We start from the raw sequence: 16,657 nt of genomic DNA on the forward strand, positions 1-16,657 counted from the left end.
CCCGAGCCCCCCGGCCCCACACCCACCTGCTGCCGTGGATGAGGAGGGGCTGGGAGCGCCTGAGCTCGGGCGGCCCCTCGCCCCCCTCCCGCTCACCAGGACCCCCCTCCTGCTCGGGGGGCTCCCAGAGGCTGCTCTGCTGAGCCCCCCCCTCCATGACATTATCTGCGGGGGGAGAGAGAGAGGGGGGGTCTGGCACCGTGTGCTGGGGGGCCACGACCACATTTGGGGGGCTGTGGCCCCACAGGACACCGTGCCAGGCTCAGGTGGGCTCCCACCCAGGGGGGCTGAGCTTTACTGGGCTGAGCTGTGCCGGGCTGAGCTTTGCCAGGCTGAGCTGTGCCGGGCTGAGCTGTGCCGGGCTGAGCTTTGCCGGGCTGAGCTTTGCCGGGCTGAGCTGTGCCGGGCTGAGCTTTGCCGGGCTGAGCTTTGCCAGGCTGAGCTTTGCAGGGCTGAGCTTTGAAAGGATGAGCTGTGCCAGGCTGAGCTCTGTCAGGCTGAGCTGTGCCAGGCTGAGCTTTGCCGGGCTGAGCTTTGCCGGGCTGAGCTCTGCCGGGCTGAGCTGTGCCGGCGCCCAGCAGAGAAGGAAGCCGAGTGTGGCTCAGCCCAAACAGCTCCTCGGGTCCGGCCAAACCGGTCCTGGCAGCCGCTCCCAGCTCCACCTCACCGCCCTGGCATCCGCGCCCGGGCGGCCGCGCCGGGAGCCGGGGGCGAGGGAGCCGCCGTGGGAACCCCCGGAGCTGGCACTGCCCCCCGAGCTGGCTCCGTGTCCCCACCCACGCCCGGTGCCACCGGGACAGCGCTGCCGGCACCGGGGGCAGCGGGGAGGTGGCGCACGGAGCGCACACGTGGCACCCGCGGTGGCACCCGGTGGCCGCTGCTGCCGGGACACCGGGACACACACCGGGACACCGTGAGGGACAGGGTCCCAGCGGGGCACCGGGCAGAGCCGCGTTAATCATTGAGCCGCTGCCCGTCCCTGTCGCCGCCTCTCGGGGTCCAAGTCCATGGCTGCGCAGGGCTGATGTCACCCCCGTGCCGTCCCTGTCCCCGCCGTGTCCCTGTCCCCATCCCCGCGTCCCACCGGGTTGCTCCATCCGCGCTCCCTGTCCCCGGTCCCCTCCCTCAGCCCCGGGGACAGCCCGGGGTCAGGCAGGGTGGTGCTGCTGGTGGCACACAGCAGGGACAGGGGGATGTGACAGACAGGGCCCTGGGAGCGGGATGCCACCCTGGCACCACCCCCGTGGCCTCAGGTCACCCCGGCGTGAGCCCTGTCCCGCTGGCACTGGCGGGGTGGGGACACTCGGGCTGCCCCGGGGACAATCAGGGGACACAGGGGACATCAGGGCTGTGGGGTGGGGGATGGGAGGGGGTCAGGACCACCGGGGTGGGCCCCAGGGCCAGCAGGGCTGTGGAGCAGGGGGTGCAGGGCCACCGGATTGAGGGTCCCAGGGTGACGGGGCTGAGGGACAGGGTCCCAGGGACACCAGGGTGAGGGACAGGGTCCCAGGGACATCAGGGTGAGGGACAGGGTCCCAGGGACACCAGGACTGAGGAATGGAACCATGGGGATTGAGGGTCCCAGGGTGACGGGGCTGAGGGACAGGGTCCCAGGGACACCAGGGTGAGGGACAGGGTCCCAGGGACACCAGGACTGAGGAATGGAACCATGGGGACACCGAGGTGAGGGGACAGGATTCCAGAGCCAGCAAGATGAGGGGACAGGATCCCAGAGCCAGGAGGGTGAGAGGATGGGATTCCAGGGACACCAGGACTGAGGAATGGAACCATGGGGACACCAGGGTGAGGGGACAGGATCCCAGGGACATCAGGGTGAAGGACAGGATCCCAGGGACATCAGGGCGAGGGGATGGAATTCCAGGGTCACCAGAACTGAGGAATGAAATCCCAGGGTCACCAGGGCTGAGGAACGGACCCCCAGGGCCACCAGGGTGAGGAACGGACCCCCAGGGCCACCAGGACAGGGGACAGCGTGCCGGGACCACCAGGATTAAGCAGCCGGGTCCCCGCTGTGGGCGGGGGTCCCAGACTGAGCTGCCCAGGGCGGCAGGGGAGGCACGGCGGGGTGGCAGAGGAGGAGCAGGGACACCAGGGTGAGGGGACAAGATCCCAGGGACATCGGGGCGAGGGGATGGAATTCCAGGGTCACCAGAACTGAGGAATGAAATCCCAGGGCCACCAGGGCTGAGGGACAGGATCCCAGGGCCACCAGGTGAGGAACGGACCCCCAGGGCCACCAGGACAGGGGACAGCGTGCCGGGACCACCAGGATTAAGCAGCCGGGTCCCCGCTGTGGGCGGGGGTCCCAGACTGAGCTGCCCAGGGCGGCAGGGGAGGCACGGCGGGGTGGCAGAGGAGGAGGAAGAGCGGGAGGAAGGCGGGAAGGAGGGCGGGGAGGGGCGCAGCCGGAGCTCCGGGGTCGCTCCCGGCGGGACGGGAGCAACACCCCGCGATGAAAACGACCCCTCCCCAGCCCCGGGAGCCCCCAGCCCGGCCCCGCTCGTACCTGCAGCTCCCGGCGCGCCGCGGCCCCGTCCCGCCGGACCAGGGATTCCTGTTCTCCCCGGCTTTATCTACCTGCGCCAGCCCCCGCCCCCGCCTGACATCACCCGCCCCGGGGCTGCTGCCCGCCACCGGCCCCCCACCCACCCCCACGGGGGTCCCCCGGACCCGTGGGGGGCGTCCAGCCCCCCTCCCCAAACCCGCCTGCCGCGACCCCCGCGAGGGGGTGATGGGGAGTTTCCCACAATGCAGCGGGGCAGCCGGGGTGGGGGGACACGGGGACACCGCGGTGGCCTGGGGGTGCAGAGCCCCCTGAGCCCCACCCCTGGCACGGCCTCGGGTGGGGGGTTTGGGGCTGGGGCTCCCCTGGGACCCCCCAAAGTTGGGCTGGGAGGGTCCCATGGCGGGCAGGGGGTGTCCCCATTGTCCCCTCAGGTGGGACCATGGGGTTTGGGGGGGTCTTGTGCAGGTCAGGGGCTCTTCCAGGAGGGTTGGGGGCGGAATTTGGGGTATGGGAGCGCAGAGGGATGCGGGGTCCCTTTGGGGCTCTGTGGGTGTCCTGTGGGGTCCCTTGGGGTGTCCCCTGTGGGGTCCCTTGGGGGTGTCTGGGAGTCCCCACCGAGGACTATGGGTGCCATGGGGTCACAGAGTCCCTAAAATGTCCCCACGGAGGGGTCCAGGGGTCCCTGTGGGGGATGCTGAGGGTCCCTGTTGGTCTGTGGGGGGGCTCAGGGCCCTTCAGAACCCCCACAGGGGTTTAGGTGAGGGTCCCACAGAGCAGTGGGGGTTCCGTGGGAACACAGAGCTCCTGTGAGGGGCATTTTCAGTGTCCCCCGGGGGTCATTTTGGGTCCCACGGGGGTCACTGAGGTCACTGTGTGTCTCATGGGGGGTCCCAGGGGTCACTGCAGGTGACACACAGAGTTTGGGTCCCCAGGAGGGGTCACTTTAGGTCACTAGAGGTGCCCTGGAAGTCACTTTGGGGTCACCCGGGGTGTTTTGGGTGCCCCGGGGGTCACCGGGGTCACGGCGGGCCTCCCGGAGGACTCGGAGCAGACGAGACGAGCGGCGGGCGGTGCAGAGCGGCCGGAAGTGGGCGCCTCACGTGACCGCACCCGGAAGCGGCAGCGCGGCGGCACCGGGGGCCATGAGCGGCGGCACCGGGAACGAGACCGGCGACGGGAACGGGCCCGAGCGGCGGGTCTGCATCGTGGTGGAGTATTGGTGAGCGCCGCGGCCGGCCCGGGGGCCCGTGAAGCGAGGGGATCCCGGGGGTGGGAGCGGCCCGGGGTGAGGGAGGCCCACACGGTACCGGGGCACCGGGAGCGCGGACCGGGGGGAATGGGGGGTGAAGGGAGAGGCTGAGGGGGGTATGGAGGGGTTGGGGGGTTTTGGGGGGGCACGCTGAGCCCCGTGTGTGCCCCCAGGTGCCTTTGAGATTGAAATCAACGGGCAGCTGGTGTTCTCCAAGCTGGAGAACGGGGGCTTTCCCTACGAGAAGGACGTGAGTACCCTCCGGGGGTCCTGGGGTGGGCTGGGGGGGCCCCTCTGTGATGTTGTCACCCTCTGGAGCTGTCCCCCCCTCCTGCCACCCTGCCAGGACCCTCTGCGGGTCCTGCTGGGGCAGTGGGAGGGGACAGAGAGGGGGCGTGGCCGGGATTTGTCCCTGTCACCCTGGTGTCTCCCCGCAGCTGATCGAGGCCATCCGCAGAGCCCGCAATGGGGAGCCCCTGGAGAAAATCACCAACAGCCGCCCCCCCTGCGTCATCCTGTAGCCCCCCCAGGGCCAGCAGGCTCCCCCCACGCCTCCCTTAAATCCCTGCACCCCAGGAGCCTCCTGGGGACCCCCACGGGTGGCACTGGGGGTCATGCTGTGGGGTGGGGTGGAATGGGGGGGGTCTCCCACCTGCCTTTGCCTTCCCCCCCTCATCAGCTGCAGCTCCCTGAGGGGCACGGGGGTGGCACCCCCATTTCTCTGTGCTGGGGTGTCCCCTTCCTGACCCCCTGGGAATGTGGGGGGTCTCCCAGGAAGGGGGGAGGCAGCTCCCAGCAGGTTCATTCCAAGGGGAACCCGCTGGCTCTGGCTGGCCTGGGGTCTGTTAATGATTAAAGCCCCCCTGGCACTGTTTAATCCGGGGCAGGGGCTGCCCGTGGGAAGCCCAGGCTGGCCCCACAGCCACAGGGGGGGTCACATCCCCCCTCCCCATTCCCAGCTCCTGCTTCCTGCCTGGAATGTCCCTGCCCGTGGCCGCGGGGCGGGGGGTCCCCTATTTATTCTATACTGTGTATAAACCCAACAGCTGGGTGGAATAAAGGATGGAGAATGTGGCTCCTGTGCTGTCCCGGGAATGGGGGGTGGGACACGGCCCCGGGAGCAGGAATTCTGTCCTTCAGGCAAGTGGGGGAGGGGGGGAAAGGAAAAAGGAGGAGTGGGAGAAGGAAAAGGGGGAGAGGAAGGGAAGGGGGAAGAAGAAGTGGAAAAGGGAATGGAGAAAGGGAAAAGGGGACAGGAAAAGGAATGGAAAGGAAATGGGGAAGGAAAAAGGGGAAAAAAAGAAGGGGAAAGGGAAAGAAAAAGGGAAAAGGGGGAAAGAAAGAAGGGAAAAGGGAAAAAGAGAAGGAAATGGGGAAAAGGAAGGGAAGGGGGAAGAAGTGGAAAAAGGGAATGGAGAAAGGGAAAAGGGGACAGAAAAAGGAATGGAAAAGGGGAAAGGAAATGGGGAAGGAAAAAGGGGAAAAAAAGAAGGGGAAAGGGAAAGAAAAAGGGAAAAGGGGGAAAGAAAGAAGGGAAAAGGGAAAAAGAGAAGGAAATGGGGAAAAGGAAGGGAAGGGGGAAGAAGAAGTGGAAAAGGGAATGGAGAAAGGGAAAAGGACAGAAAAAGGAATGGAAAGGAGGGAGAAGGGGAAAGGAAAGGGGGAAGGAAAGAAGGGAAAAGGAAGGGAAGGGGGAAGAAGAAGTGGAAAAGGGAATGGAGAAAGGGAAAAGGGGACAGAAAAAGGAATGGAAAAGGGGAAAGGAAATGGGGAAGGAAAAGGAAAAAAGGAGGGAAAAGGGGAAGGAAAGAAGGGAAAAGGAAGGGAAGGGGGAAGAAGAAGTGGAAAAGGAATGGAGAAAGGGGAAAGGGGACAGAAAAAGGAGTGGAAAGGAAATGGGGAAGCAAATGGGGGAATAAAAGAAGGGGAAAGGGAAAGAAAAAGGAAAAAAGGAGGGAAAAGGAAGGGAAGGGGGAAGAAGAAGGGGAAAAGGGAATGGAGAAAGGGAAAAGGAATGGAAAGGAGGGAGAAGGGGAAAGGAAATGGGGAAGGAAAAAAGGGAAAGGGAAAGAAAAAGAGGGAAAAAGGAGGGAAAGGGGGAAGGAAAGAAGGGAAAAGGGAAAAAGAGAAGGAAATGGGGAAAAGGAAGGGAAGGGGGAAGAAGTGGAAAAAGGGAATGGAGAAAGGGGACAGAAAAAGGAATGGAAAGGAAATGGGGAAGCATATGGGAAAAAAGAAGGGGAAAGGGAAAGAAAAAGGAAAAAAGGAGGGAAAAGGAAGGGAAGGGAGAAGACGTAGTGGAAAAGGGAATGGAGAAAGGGAAAAGGGGACAGGAAAAGGAATGGAAAGGAAATGGGGAAGGAAAAAGGGGAAAAAAAGAAGGGGAAAGGGAAAGAAAAAGGAAGTGGAAAAGGAATGGAGAAAGGGGAAAGGGGACAGAAAAAGGAGTGGAAAGGAAATGGGGAAGCAAATGGGGGAATAAAAGAAGGGGAAAGGGAAAGAAAAAGGAAAAAAGGAGGGAAAAGGAAGGGAAGGGGGAAGAAGTAGTGGAAAAGGGAATGGAGAAAGGGAAAAGGGGACAGAAAAAGGCATGGAAAAGAGGGGAAAGGGGAAAGGAGATGGGGAAGGAAAAAGGGGAAAAAAGGAAGGGGAAAGGGAAAGAAAAAGAGGGAAAAAGGAGGGAAAAGGGGGAAGGAAAAAGAGAAAAGAAGGGAAAAAGAGAAGGAAAAAGGGAAGGGATATGACCTGTTGGTCCTTGGGAGACAGGGCTGGATCCCACAGAGAAGTAGAAACCAAACAGACCACGGGAGTAGAAAAAACAAGCAATGTACAATTGTCAAATATACATCCCGGTGCTCCCAGAGAGTCCCGGAGCAGCCGGGACTGCTCAGTCCAGCTGCCCTCAGTGCAAGTCCTCGTGTCCCAGGCACGGGGACAGCCCTGGAGTGGGGGCATGGCAGAGGGGCTGTCCCCCTCCAGGCCCTGCTGGCTCCGAGCTCCCTGGGCTGTGCAGCTCGTGGGTGCCCAGTGCCACCCCTGTGTCCCCACTCCGCTGCCGCGCTGTCCCCCAGCGTCCTGGGCTCTGCCAGCCCTCCGTGAGCGGTGCCACCCCCGGGCAGAGGGGTGGGCCCCCAGCCCCACGGCCGTGGCTCGTCCCTCCCTGAGCTGCCTTGGTGAAGTTGGGGGGGTCTCTCTTACACGGCCGTGGCGTCGGGGCCGGCCAGGCCGAGGTACTCGGGGTTCTCGGCCGTGGGCGTCGTGCCAGGGCCACCCTCGGGGCCACCACCCTTGGCAGGGTCCTGGTTCCAGTAGTAGGGGTTGTCGAAGGCCTGGCTGAAGGGGCCAGGGGTGGGCGTGCCGTGGGGTGCCAGGTACTCGGGGTTCTCCACAGCGTGGCCGAAGGGCCCTGGGAAGGAGTTCTTGGGGTCCTTGATGAGCCCGTTCTTGCCCTGGTGCCCCTTGGGCTTGTCCGGCGGGGATGGGGGGTCCCCAGCCTGGTTCACGTACTCTGCAGGGGGAGTGACACGTTAGGGACCCCCCCAGGCGTCATGGGGCAGGCAGGTGCCCCCCAGCACCTCCCCGAGGTCCGGCCATGCCCTCCCTACCTGGCATGGTGCTGTGAGGGGATGGGAGGGTGAAGCACTCGGGGTCCTCTCCGTCCTTGGCCGTCAGCCCCGTGGGATCCTCGCTGTAGCGGGGCAGGGTGCCAGGCTCCCGCCCCGGGGGGCTCTGCAGGGCCACCTTGTCCCCATCTGGCACCTCTGGGACAGGTCCCTCTGGCCCCTCCGCCAGGCCTTGGGCGGGGAAGGAGAACGAGGCCAAACCCTCGCCCTCTTCCACCTTGGCTGGAGACTCCGCCGTGCTCTGGGTGTGGGAGAGGACACAGGCACCTGAGCCCACCCCGAGGACCATCCCAGACGTGGCACGGGGTCACCCCCGTGCCCGTGCCAGCACTGGGAGCTCCCTGCCAGCCCTGCCCGCGTACCCGCATGGAGGAGATGCGGCTGCGGTAGGTGGTGGAGGTGTCGGTGCTGAAGAAGCCGTGGTGAGGCACCAGGTACTCCTCAGCGTCCACCAGGTCGTCCATGTCCTCCTCATCCAGCAGCGCCCGGTAGAAGGTGCTGTCCATGGAGCCGGGCAGCCCCACCAGGTCGTTCTGGGGGGGTCACACTGGTCAGTGCCCGCCGCAGGGCTCTGGTGAGGGGACAGGACCTTGGGGACACGCATACCTGGATGACCACGAAGCGCTGGGGGTCGCGGGCCATGCGGGAGAACTCGGTGACCAGCTCCCTGAACTTGGGCCGGCACTCGGAGTCAATCATCCAGCCTGCAGCACAGCTGGGTGTCACCACGGCCAGGAGCAGGGTGACAGCACGCCCTGTCCCCTCCCTGTCCCCGTGTCCCCTCCCCGTACATTTCACCATGATCATGTAGACGTCGATGGTGCAGATGGGCGGCTGCGGCAGCCGCTCGCCCTTCTCCAGCAGGTCCGGGATCTCCCGGGCGGGGATCCCGTCGTATGGCTTTGCCCCAAACGTCATCAGCTCCCACACGGTGACACCTGGAGGGGACAGGAGTGGGGGTGAGCAGTGCACTGGGACCCCCGAGTCCCCCGGGGTGGGGACGCCCTGACGCACCGTAGCTCCAGACGTCGCTCTGGTGCGTGAAGCGCCGGCGGAGGATGGACTCCAGCGCCATCCACTTGATGGGCACCTGGGACAGGGCAGATGCAGAGGTGAGCAGGACTGGAGGGTGGCTGCCACCAGGGGAGCAGCACTGTCCCTGAGTCCCCAAGCCCCACCTTGCCACCATCAGCGTGGTACTCGGTCTCGTCGATGTCGAGCAGCCGGGCCAGCCCGAAGTCGGTGATCTTGACGTGGTTGGGGCTCTTGACGAGGACGTTGCGAGCGGCCAAGTCCCGGTGCACCAGCCTCACCTCCTCCAGGTAACTCATCCCCTGCAGGTGGCATGTGTCCAGCTGTCCCTGGTCTCCCCAGGACCCCCCCAGAGGTGCCCAGCTGCCCTGTCCTACCTTGGCGATCTGCACACACCAGTTGAGCAGGTCCTGGGAGCCGATGTGGTCCTTGTTCTCCCGCACGTAGTCCAGAAGGCAGCCGTAGGGCATCAGCTGCGTCACCAGCTGCACCGTGGAGGTCAGGCAGATGCCCAGCAGCCGGGACACGTAGGGGCTGCCCACCCCTGCCATCACATAGGCCTCCTGTGGGCAGGAGAGGGGTCAGGGTGGGCAGGGGTTACTGCCAGCCCCGTTCCCCCCAGTGCCAGGGCCACACTCACATCCAGGATCTCCTTGTTGGCTTTGGGCGATGTGTTCTCCCGCAAGACTTTGATGGCCACCGGGATCTTCACGCTCTCCCCATCGGGGATCCAGATGCCCTGAGGTGGGGACAAGCAGGTGAGGGGATGCAGAGCAGGGGGGGTCACGTCCCTCTGTGCTGTCCCCACTCCTCACCTTATAGACGGTGCCAAAAGCACCAGAACCCAAAACTTTCACTTTCTTGAGCTCCGTCTCCTTGAGGATCCTCATCTGGGCTTGGTTGGGGAGGGCCCCGCTGGGCGTCAGTGGCTCCACCAGCTGTGGGGCATGGAGGGGTGAGTGGGGCCGGGCTCCTGATCCCTCCCAGGCACCGAGGGTCCCCTCCTGCCCCCCGGGAGATCCCCACCTCGGTCTCCTGCAGCAGCCGCCGCATCGCGTGCTTGCGCTCCTGCTGCCGCCGGCGCTTGACGCAGATGACGGTGATGAGGAGCAGGACGATGACCAGCAGAGCCCCCACCACGCCGGCGATGATGGACGTCACCTGGCTGCGTGCCAAGAGGCCATCAGCGCGTCCCCATCAGCGTGGGGCACCCCCAGCACCCAGAGTGGCACAACACAGGGACAACCCCTACCTCGGCTTCTGGTCCACGGGACACCCGTCCTCATCCCGGATGGTGCACCTGGGGACACAGGTGTAGCCCCCTGCTGTCAGCAGCCGCCAGCCCCCCCTGACCACCCCCTCCTCAGCTAGGGACCCCCGACTCACGAGTGGGTGCAGTTGGTGGGGCAGAGCTGGCACACGCCGAACTCGTCCGGGTATTTCCAGACGGGCACGAAGGAGGCGTCGGCCTTGACGCCGCTGGGGCAGCGCCGCACGCACTGCTGGGCGTCCTTGTAGTGGGCACAGGCCACGCACTGGTCTGGATCCTGCAGGAACAGGGGCAGCTTGAGGCACCCAGGTGTCCGGGGGCACCCCCAGGCCCGGCAGTGCGTGCCCCTGCCCTCACCGATCCGAAGCAGGTCTCGGTGCCGTTCTGGGGCTGGCACTCGGGGTGGCACGGCAGGCACCGCGTCCCGTTGGCGTGCTCCCGGACGGCTCTGCGGGGCAAAGGGGCAGGGATGGGGTCCCAGCCCCACCCTGCAGTGTGTGGGGGGCTCTGTTTGCCACTCCCGAGGGTCTCCACTCACCCATCCAGGAGGTTGCAGGAGGCCACGCACTCCTGGCCGCGCAGGAACCGCTCGCAGGCCACGCACTGCGTGGGGCCGGGCCCCCAGCAGTGCCCCTGGGCACAGAGGTGGAAGCAAACCAGCCCCTCGCTCTCTGCAGGGGTGGGCACCATCAGCACCAGGGCGTTTGCCAGCAGTGGGAGGGGGTCACCGCCTCCCCCCACCCCCGCGGGCCCCTCTTACCGCACTGCTCGGGGGGTTTGTTGTGGGTCTGGAAGAGGCGCTGGCGGGGGTTGCGGAAGATGCTGTGCCAGGGCACCTTCTGCAGGAAGCAGAGCTGGGGGTTGTGGTGCACCAGCACCATCCCGCTGCTGATCTCCTGCAGGGCCCGCAGCCCCAGCGCCTGCACCGCCAGCTCCCGCAGCGTCAGCGAGTAGGCACCACTGCCAAGACACCCAGGGGTGAGACACGACTGTCCCCGTGTCCCCCCACGTCCCCCGTGTCCCTCCCGTGTCCCCCTGCAGCCTGCGTGAGCCCCTTCATGTGCCTGTGTCCCCTGCATCCCCCTGCATCCCACCCATATCCCCTGGTGTCCTGTCATCCCCCATGTCCCCGTGTGTTCCCACAACTCCCTGCACCCCTCCATGTCCCCCTGTGCCCCAACATCTCCCCACATCCCCTCTGCATCCCCACACTTCCATGTCACTCCATGTCCCCATGTCCCCTCAGGTGTCCCCCTGCATCCCTCCATGTCCCCGTGTCCCCTCAGGTGTCCCCTGCATCCCTCCATGTCCGTCCCCTCTGCACCCCCATGCTCCCATGTCACTCCATGTCCCCGTGTCCCCTCAGGTGTCCCCCTGCATCCCTCCGTGTCCCCCTGTCCTCCACTTCCCCTCTGCACCCCCATGTTCCTGTGTCACCCCACATCCGTGCCCCTCTGCGACTCCCTGTGTCCCTCCACAATCCCCGTGTCCCCTCAGGTGTCCCCCTGCATCCCTCCGTGTCCCCGTGTCCCCTCAGGTGTCCCCTGCATCCCTCCGTGTCCCCCTGTCCCCCACGTCCCCGTCCCTGCTCACTTGTGCAGCACCCTGCCCCGGATCACCCGCAGGTTTTGGAAGACTCCCAGGTCCTTCATGTCGGGAGGCCAGGCTGCGATGTAGAGGAAGCCTGGGGGGAGCTGAGTGTCACCCCCTCACGTCCCCCCCAAACCCAGAGCCCCCAATCCCCCCCAGCTCCCTCAGCTCTCACCCGTCAGCTCCTCCAGGCTCTCGAAGATCCGCAGCAGTTTGGGGTCCAGGGGTGGGGTGTTGGTGCTGGGGTCCCTGTCGGGGATGGGATGAGGTTGGGGGGGTCCTGCTGGGGGTCCCAGGGGGCTCAGGGAGGGGAACCAGGCACTCACCCAGCGAAGGTCTCGGGCAGGAAGGCCAGGCTCCCAAAAATCTTGGTGCAGCCGGAGAAGTGCTGGATGTTGGAGGCGTTCACGGCACGGACGCCCTTCAGGAAATCCACTCCCAGCCCGTAGCACACTGTGGGGGCATGGCAGGGCTGGGGTGCTCTTCCAGGACCCCCGAGCCCCCCAAAACCCTGCCCCACCAGCCATGGAGATACCCCCACAGGGCATAGCAGCACCCCCACACAGCCTTGGAGTCCCCAGAGCTGCACAGAGGACTGGTCATCCACATCCCCGGGGTCCCCAGAGCCCCCTGAGGCTTGGGAAGGCTGTTTAACAAAATCCTTGGGGTCCCCAGAATCCCCCAAAACTTGGAAGGCTGTTCACCAAAACCTTTGGGGTTCTCAGAGTGCCCCCAGCCCCCAGGGGATTGCTCCCCCACACCCCTGGGGTCCCCAGAGCCACTCTGGGGGGCTGCTCACCCCCAACCTCGGGAACCCCATGAGCCCCCCAGGATATTGAGCTGCTGCTCATCCACAATCCTGCAGTGTCCAGAGCCCCCCTCCCCATCCCTGGGGGCTGCTCATCTACAATCCTGCAGTGTCCAGAGCCCCCCCAGACCCCGGGGGGGTTCCTCACCCTCCGGGCAGGGTTTGCTGCACTTCTCACACTTCTGGACGTTGTTGACCGTGACCTCCTGGCTGTTCTGGGGGCACACCAGGGTGCAGGACCCCACCTCCGTGGCCAGGTAGTTGTCTGGAGGGGGCAGGAGGGGGGGTCAGGGCCACGCTGGCCACCCCTGCACCCCCCCAGAGTGTCACTCACAGGGACACTGGCTGACACAGCTGGCACCAAAGGTGTAGCGCCCGTCAGGGTTGGGCATGGACTCGAAGGTGTCCGAGTTGTAGACGACGAGAGGGGGGCAGTGCAGCTCGCAGATCCCGCTCCTGTTGAAGTTCAGGCACGCCTGGGGAGGGGGGACACGGCCGTGTGAGACCCCTGCAGCCCCCCAGGAGCCCCTGGCCCCGTCCCGTGCGCACCAGGCAGTCGGAGTGCTTGGGGCCGGTGCAGCCGGCGGCGCACTGCTCGTGGCAGCAGTCCGTGGGCTTCGTGCCCTTGCAGCGTGGGCAGCCGTGGCAGATGCTGTTGGTCACTGCAGGGGCACACAGGGACACGTTGGGGACATGGATTCCCCCCCTCCAGGCAGTGGGGGAGTCGCCAGGGTGAGGGGTTGGAGGGTAGGTGGGTTCTGGGGTAAAAATGTGGGTGGGGGGAATTCGGGTGTTAAATAAAAACTGTTGGATGGGAATCTGGGGAGGAAAGCAGGGGTTCCCAGGGGTGGGATTTGGGGTGTAAGCAGAGGTCCTCAGGGCAGGGATTGGGGTGTAAGGGGAGGCTCCCAGAGCAGGGACTTTAGGGGATCTCTGGGGCCATGTAGGGCTCAAGTGGAACAAGGATTTGGGGTTAAACAGAAGGTCAGGGTGCTTCTGGGGCAAGATTCAGGTGGCAAATAGGGGTCATTGGGCAGAGATTTGGGGGACAATGGAAGGTCCAGAGGGTCTCTGGGAACAGGACTTAGGTGACAAGTAGGGCTCAGTAAGGCAACAATTTGGGAGTGCAAGCAGAAGGACCAGGGAGTGTCTAGGACAGAGATTTGGGTGCCAAGTGGGGGATCAGTGGAGCAGGGGCACACAGAGGGAAGGAAAGGGATTCCCAGTGGCTTTGGGGGTCCCTGGGTGGGGGGTCAGAGCCTCTGTGGGCCCCACACTCACATGTCTGGCAGTCCTGTTTGCCCTCACCCCAGCAGTGCCCCTCGGCGCAGAGCGCCCGGCAGTCGGGACCTGCACAGGGGGAAGAGTGAGCAGGGGGTGCCAGGGGGGGCTGGAACCCCCCAGAGCCCTCCCTGGCAGCACAACCCCCCCTCCCGGGGCACTCACAGCTGCGGGTGCGGGTGGTCTCCACCTGGATCTCGGCACGGAACTCGTTGTGCCGGTGCAGGATGTCGCTCCAGAGGATGGTCTCCTGGAAACACAGCTCAGGGTTCCTCTGGATGAGCACCCCTCCCTTCAGGATCTCTGTGGGGGCACAGCTAGGGGGGATCAGCACGGGGAATGCCCGCAGCTCGGCAGGGATCCATGGGAGCACCCAGACCTGGGCAGAGACCCCGAGGGACCACCCACCCCAAACCGGAGCTGGCATCTCCCGACTACAGGAGCAGCAACCCGCACATCCCAGCACCCCAGAGAGGGGCTCCCCACCTGTGAGGTGCCTCATGCCGAGCTGGCGCAGCCCCGGTGCCCCGGCGGGGCCGGCGTTGCCCACCACGGCCAGGGCGTAGCGCTCCTGGAAGAGCTGCGTGCCGCGGACGATGCGCAGGCTCTGCAGCTCCAGCCCGCTCACTTGGTTCTCCGCGATCAGCACGTACCCCTGCACCTCCTTGATGTCCTGCCATGGGGGGGACACGGGTGAGAGGCCGGTGGGACCCTCCTTCCCCCCCTCCCTCGGGGCGTTTTCCCGCTGCGCACCTTGAGGAAGGAGGTGTCGGCGCCGGCGGGCAGGTAGGTGAGCTCCAGGTTGCCCTGGACCACCTGGCAGCCCTGGTAGAGGTGCCGCAGGGTCTCGTAGTGGCTCTCGGGGCTGGAGGGACGCAGCAGCTTCATGTCGGTGCCGGTGCAGACTGTGGGGACGGACAGCGGGGGCTCAGCGGGGCCCCGAGCCCTCCTCTCCCCCGCGGGACACGCAGCTCCGGCCCCCGCAGGAAACGCCGCGGATGCGGCGGCCGCCCCTTATCTCCGAGGCTGCTCCCAACAGCTTCCGATGGGTTTCCTGCACCGGGGCTCCCCCGCCAAAGCTGCCCCCGGGCTCTGCTCCAGGGACAACGGGGACGGTGCCCGCGGGGGCAGCGGGGACTGCTGGGGGGCTGCCTCGGGACCCCCGGGGCCGGGGCGGGGGCTGCGGGCAGGAATGCGCTGCCCACGCCGCCGGGGCGGCCCCGCCGAGACAAGACCCGATTGTTGAGCGGCGACGGCTGCGGGGCCCCCATAGCGGGGGGCTGCCGGCCGGGCGAGCATCCCCCCGGCATCCAGGCGGGGCGGGGGGCGCGGGAGCCCGCCCTGGGTGCCAGGCCCCGGGCGAGTGAGTCACGGGCGCGGGTGGCACGGGGCCCCGGCCGCCCGCTCCCGGCTGGAACCGCCTTTTCAGGTCGGGCGTGTTTGGGGAGCAGCGGTGACGCAGGGCTGGCGGGCACGGCCCAGCCCCGGCGCGCCCGCGGCCCCCGGCACCCCAACAGCTCGGCGGGGGGAGCGCAGCCCCGCTCCGGCACCGAGCCCCGCTCCGGCACCGAGCCCCGCTCCGGCACCGAGCCCCGCGCTGACCCCGCCGCCACCGCGGGGTCACCGCCACAGCCAGCGGCACTGCGGTCCCAGCACGGGCAGGGGGGCACACGGGGGTCGGTGTGGCGGTCCCCGGCTGCTCGGTGGCTGAGTGACAGCCCCCGGTGCTGGGCAGCTGCGGGGTCCAGCAGAGCCGGCTGGCACTCGCCTCCCCCGCCTGCCCCGAGGCCTCCGAGGCAGGGAAAATACGGCCAGGAAGGAGGAAGCCCCCCCGAATGTGGGGTTCGGCTCTCTCCCACCCACCCCCCGAGAAAAGGGGGGACCCCGCAAGGGAAGGTGCCGCTGTGCGGGGCGGCCAAAGCTCAAGGTCTGTGCCCGCACAGGCGCGGGGTGCTGGGGCTTCCCCGGGGCAAAGGGCAGGTGGGACAAGGATCCTGCTGGGATCCCGGCTGCGTGCCCCAGGGTTCGGCCTCTCTGCTCGCAGGGCCTGACCCATCCCGCCTGGCTCACCACGGAGCAGCCTCGGCTGCCCACGGGTGTCCGGCAAAGCCCGTGAGCCACGTGCCCGCGGGGCTGTCCGGGCCGGGGCTGCCACACCGGGGTGTCCCTAAGCAGGAGCCCGCCCCACACGGACCCGCCAAGCACCGTGAGCTGTGCGGTGCCATGAGCAGAGGCCACCCGGTGTGTCCCCACGTCCCCGTCCCGCCCCCGCAGTCCCACCGGGCATTCACTTTCCAAACCCCCGCTGCTGCAGTTGTCCCCCAACAGGAAAAGGCGGTCCCGTCGCTCCAACTTTGGGGCCGCTGGTGCCCACTTTGGGGCCAGCAGCCCCGTGCCCTGCCGGCCCGGCCGGGGCCGGGCTCCCCGCTCCCCCGGGGGCTCCGGGGCCGGGCTCCCCGCTCCCCCCGGGGCTGGGCTGGGTGCGGCACGTCGAGAATGTGGATGGGAGCGACGGGGACGCACCCACCCACCCACCCAGGCGGGCACCGCGCCTGCCCCGCGCCCCGGAGCCTCCCGATGCCCACGGGAAGAGAACCCCCATAAGTTGGGGGCTCCGTTCCCGCTTCTCCCGGCGGTACCGGAGTCCTGGGAGCGGCTGCAGCGCCGGGGGGGTCCCCGCTCTACCGGAGCCCCTAAATCCCTCCCGGGAATCGTCCCGCTCGGGGGGACCGGGCCTCCCGCCCGGCCCCAGCGCCTCCCAGTACAAACCAGTTCGGCCCCCGGTCCTGGCGGGGACACCGGGGTCGTGCTGCCCGCGGCGGGGAGCACCGGGAAAGGCGGTCCCGTCGCTTCCCACCCTGCAGCCCCCGTGCACACCGCGCCCCCGACCCGCTCCCAGAGCTGCCCGGTGCCACCCCCGGTGCCCCCCTCGTTCGCAACTCGAGGCCGCCACGCTCCCCTCCCGCTTCTCCCTCGCTTCCCCCCACCGCCCCCTCCCGGTTTCCCACTCGGTGCAAAACTTTCCGCGAAGACTTTCCCGCGGCCCGGAGTCGCCCCGATTGCCGGTGTCCCCGGTGCCCCCCGGTGCCCCCCGGCGGGACCCACCTTCAGCGGCGGCGGGGGGGCAGAGGGCGGCCAGCAGCAGCAGCAGCAGCCCGGCGCCGAGGCAGCCCCCGGCCGCGATCATGGTGCTCAGCGCGGCCCGCGGCCCATGGCCCCGCCGCCGCCGCTCCGGGAAAGTTTGCGGAGCCGGAGCCGCCGCCTCCCGCCGCTCCCG

The 16,657-nt window shown here is 66.8% G+C and overlaps 2 protein-coding genes and 1 long non-coding RNA gene across 6 annotated transcripts in view; 1 reads left to right on the forward strand and 2 right to left on the reverse strand.

Moving 5' to 3' along the window:
- The window catches only part of GRB7 (growth factor receptor bound protein 7), a 9,361-nt gene extending 6,654 nt beyond the window's left edge, over window positions 1-2,707 (reverse strand). For all 3 annotated transcript variants that reach the window (XM_039697292.1, XM_039697293.1, XM_039697291.1), the window contains exon 1: window positions 2,528-2,707. The gene's annotated coding sequence lies outside the window, so the exon portion shown is untranslated. The remainder of the gene's footprint in view (window positions 1-2,527) is intronic.
- Window positions 2,708-3,905: 1,198 nt separating this feature from the next.
- LOC120496641 lies at window positions 3,906-4,850 on the forward strand. Its single transcript, XR_005626336.1, has 2 exons — window positions 3,906-4,026; window positions 4,214-4,850. It is a non-coding gene; the product is annotated as an uncharacterized LOC120496641 (long non-coding RNA).
- Window positions 4,851-6,586: 1,736 nt separating this feature from the next.
- The window catches only part of ERBB2 (erb-b2 receptor tyrosine kinase 2), a 10,357-nt gene continuing 286 nt past the window's right edge, over window positions 6,587-16,657 (reverse strand). The window contains exons 1-27 of one of the 2 annotated variants that reach the window (XM_039697344.1): window positions 16,486-16,620; window positions 14,134-14,285; window positions 13,867-14,053; window positions 13,546-13,683; window positions 13,381-13,449; window positions 12,649-12,761; window positions 12,434-12,575; window positions 12,248-12,364; window positions 11,618-11,744; window positions 11,467-11,540; window positions 11,295-11,385; window positions 10,462-10,661; window positions 10,240-10,372; window positions 10,059-10,149; window positions 9,818-9,978; window positions 9,684-9,731; window positions 9,458-9,596; window positions 9,247-9,369; window positions 9,072-9,170; window positions 8,809-8,994; window positions 8,578-8,733; window positions 8,414-8,489; window positions 8,191-8,337; window positions 8,006-8,103; window positions 7,762-7,932; window positions 7,382-7,640; window positions 6,587-7,284 (exon numbers count right to left, since the gene is read on the reverse strand). In XM_039697344.1, the coding sequence (XP_039553278.1) occupies window positions 6,971-7,284; window positions 7,382-7,640; window positions 7,762-7,932; window positions 8,006-8,103; window positions 8,191-8,337; window positions 8,414-8,489; window positions 8,578-8,733; window positions 8,809-8,994; window positions 9,072-9,170; window positions 9,247-9,369; window positions 9,458-9,596; window positions 9,684-9,731; window positions 9,818-9,978; window positions 10,059-10,149; window positions 10,240-10,372; window positions 10,462-10,661; window positions 11,295-11,385; window positions 11,467-11,540; window positions 11,618-11,744; window positions 12,248-12,364; window positions 12,434-12,575; window positions 12,649-12,761; window positions 13,381-13,449; window positions 13,546-13,683; window positions 13,867-14,053; window positions 14,134-14,285; window positions 16,486-16,567 (3,693 nt within the window). In that variant the 5' untranslated portion in view covers window positions 16,568-16,620 and the 3' untranslated portion in view covers window positions 6,587-6,970. Of the gene's footprint in view, window positions 7,285-7,381; window positions 7,641-7,761; window positions 7,933-8,005; window positions 8,104-8,190; window positions 8,338-8,413; window positions 8,490-8,577; window positions 8,734-8,808; window positions 8,995-9,071; window positions 9,171-9,246; window positions 9,370-9,457; window positions 9,597-9,683; window positions 9,732-9,817; window positions 9,979-10,058; window positions 10,150-10,239; window positions 10,373-10,461; window positions 10,662-11,294; window positions 11,386-11,466; window positions 11,541-11,617; window positions 11,745-12,247; window positions 12,365-12,433; window positions 12,576-12,648; window positions 12,762-13,380; window positions 13,684-13,866; window positions 14,054-14,133; window positions 14,286-16,485 lie in introns of both variants that reach the window. The other variant, XM_039697345.1, reaches the window with a different exon arrangement.

This window comes from Passer montanus, unplaced genomic scaffold (assembly GCF_014805655.1).
Source record: "Passer montanus isolate IOZ18808 unplaced genomic scaffold, ASM1480565v1 scaffold117, whole genome shotgun sequence".
In the NCBI taxonomy this organism is placed as follows: domain Eukaryota; kingdom Metazoa; phylum Chordata; class Aves; order Passeriformes; family Passeridae; genus Passer; species Passer montanus.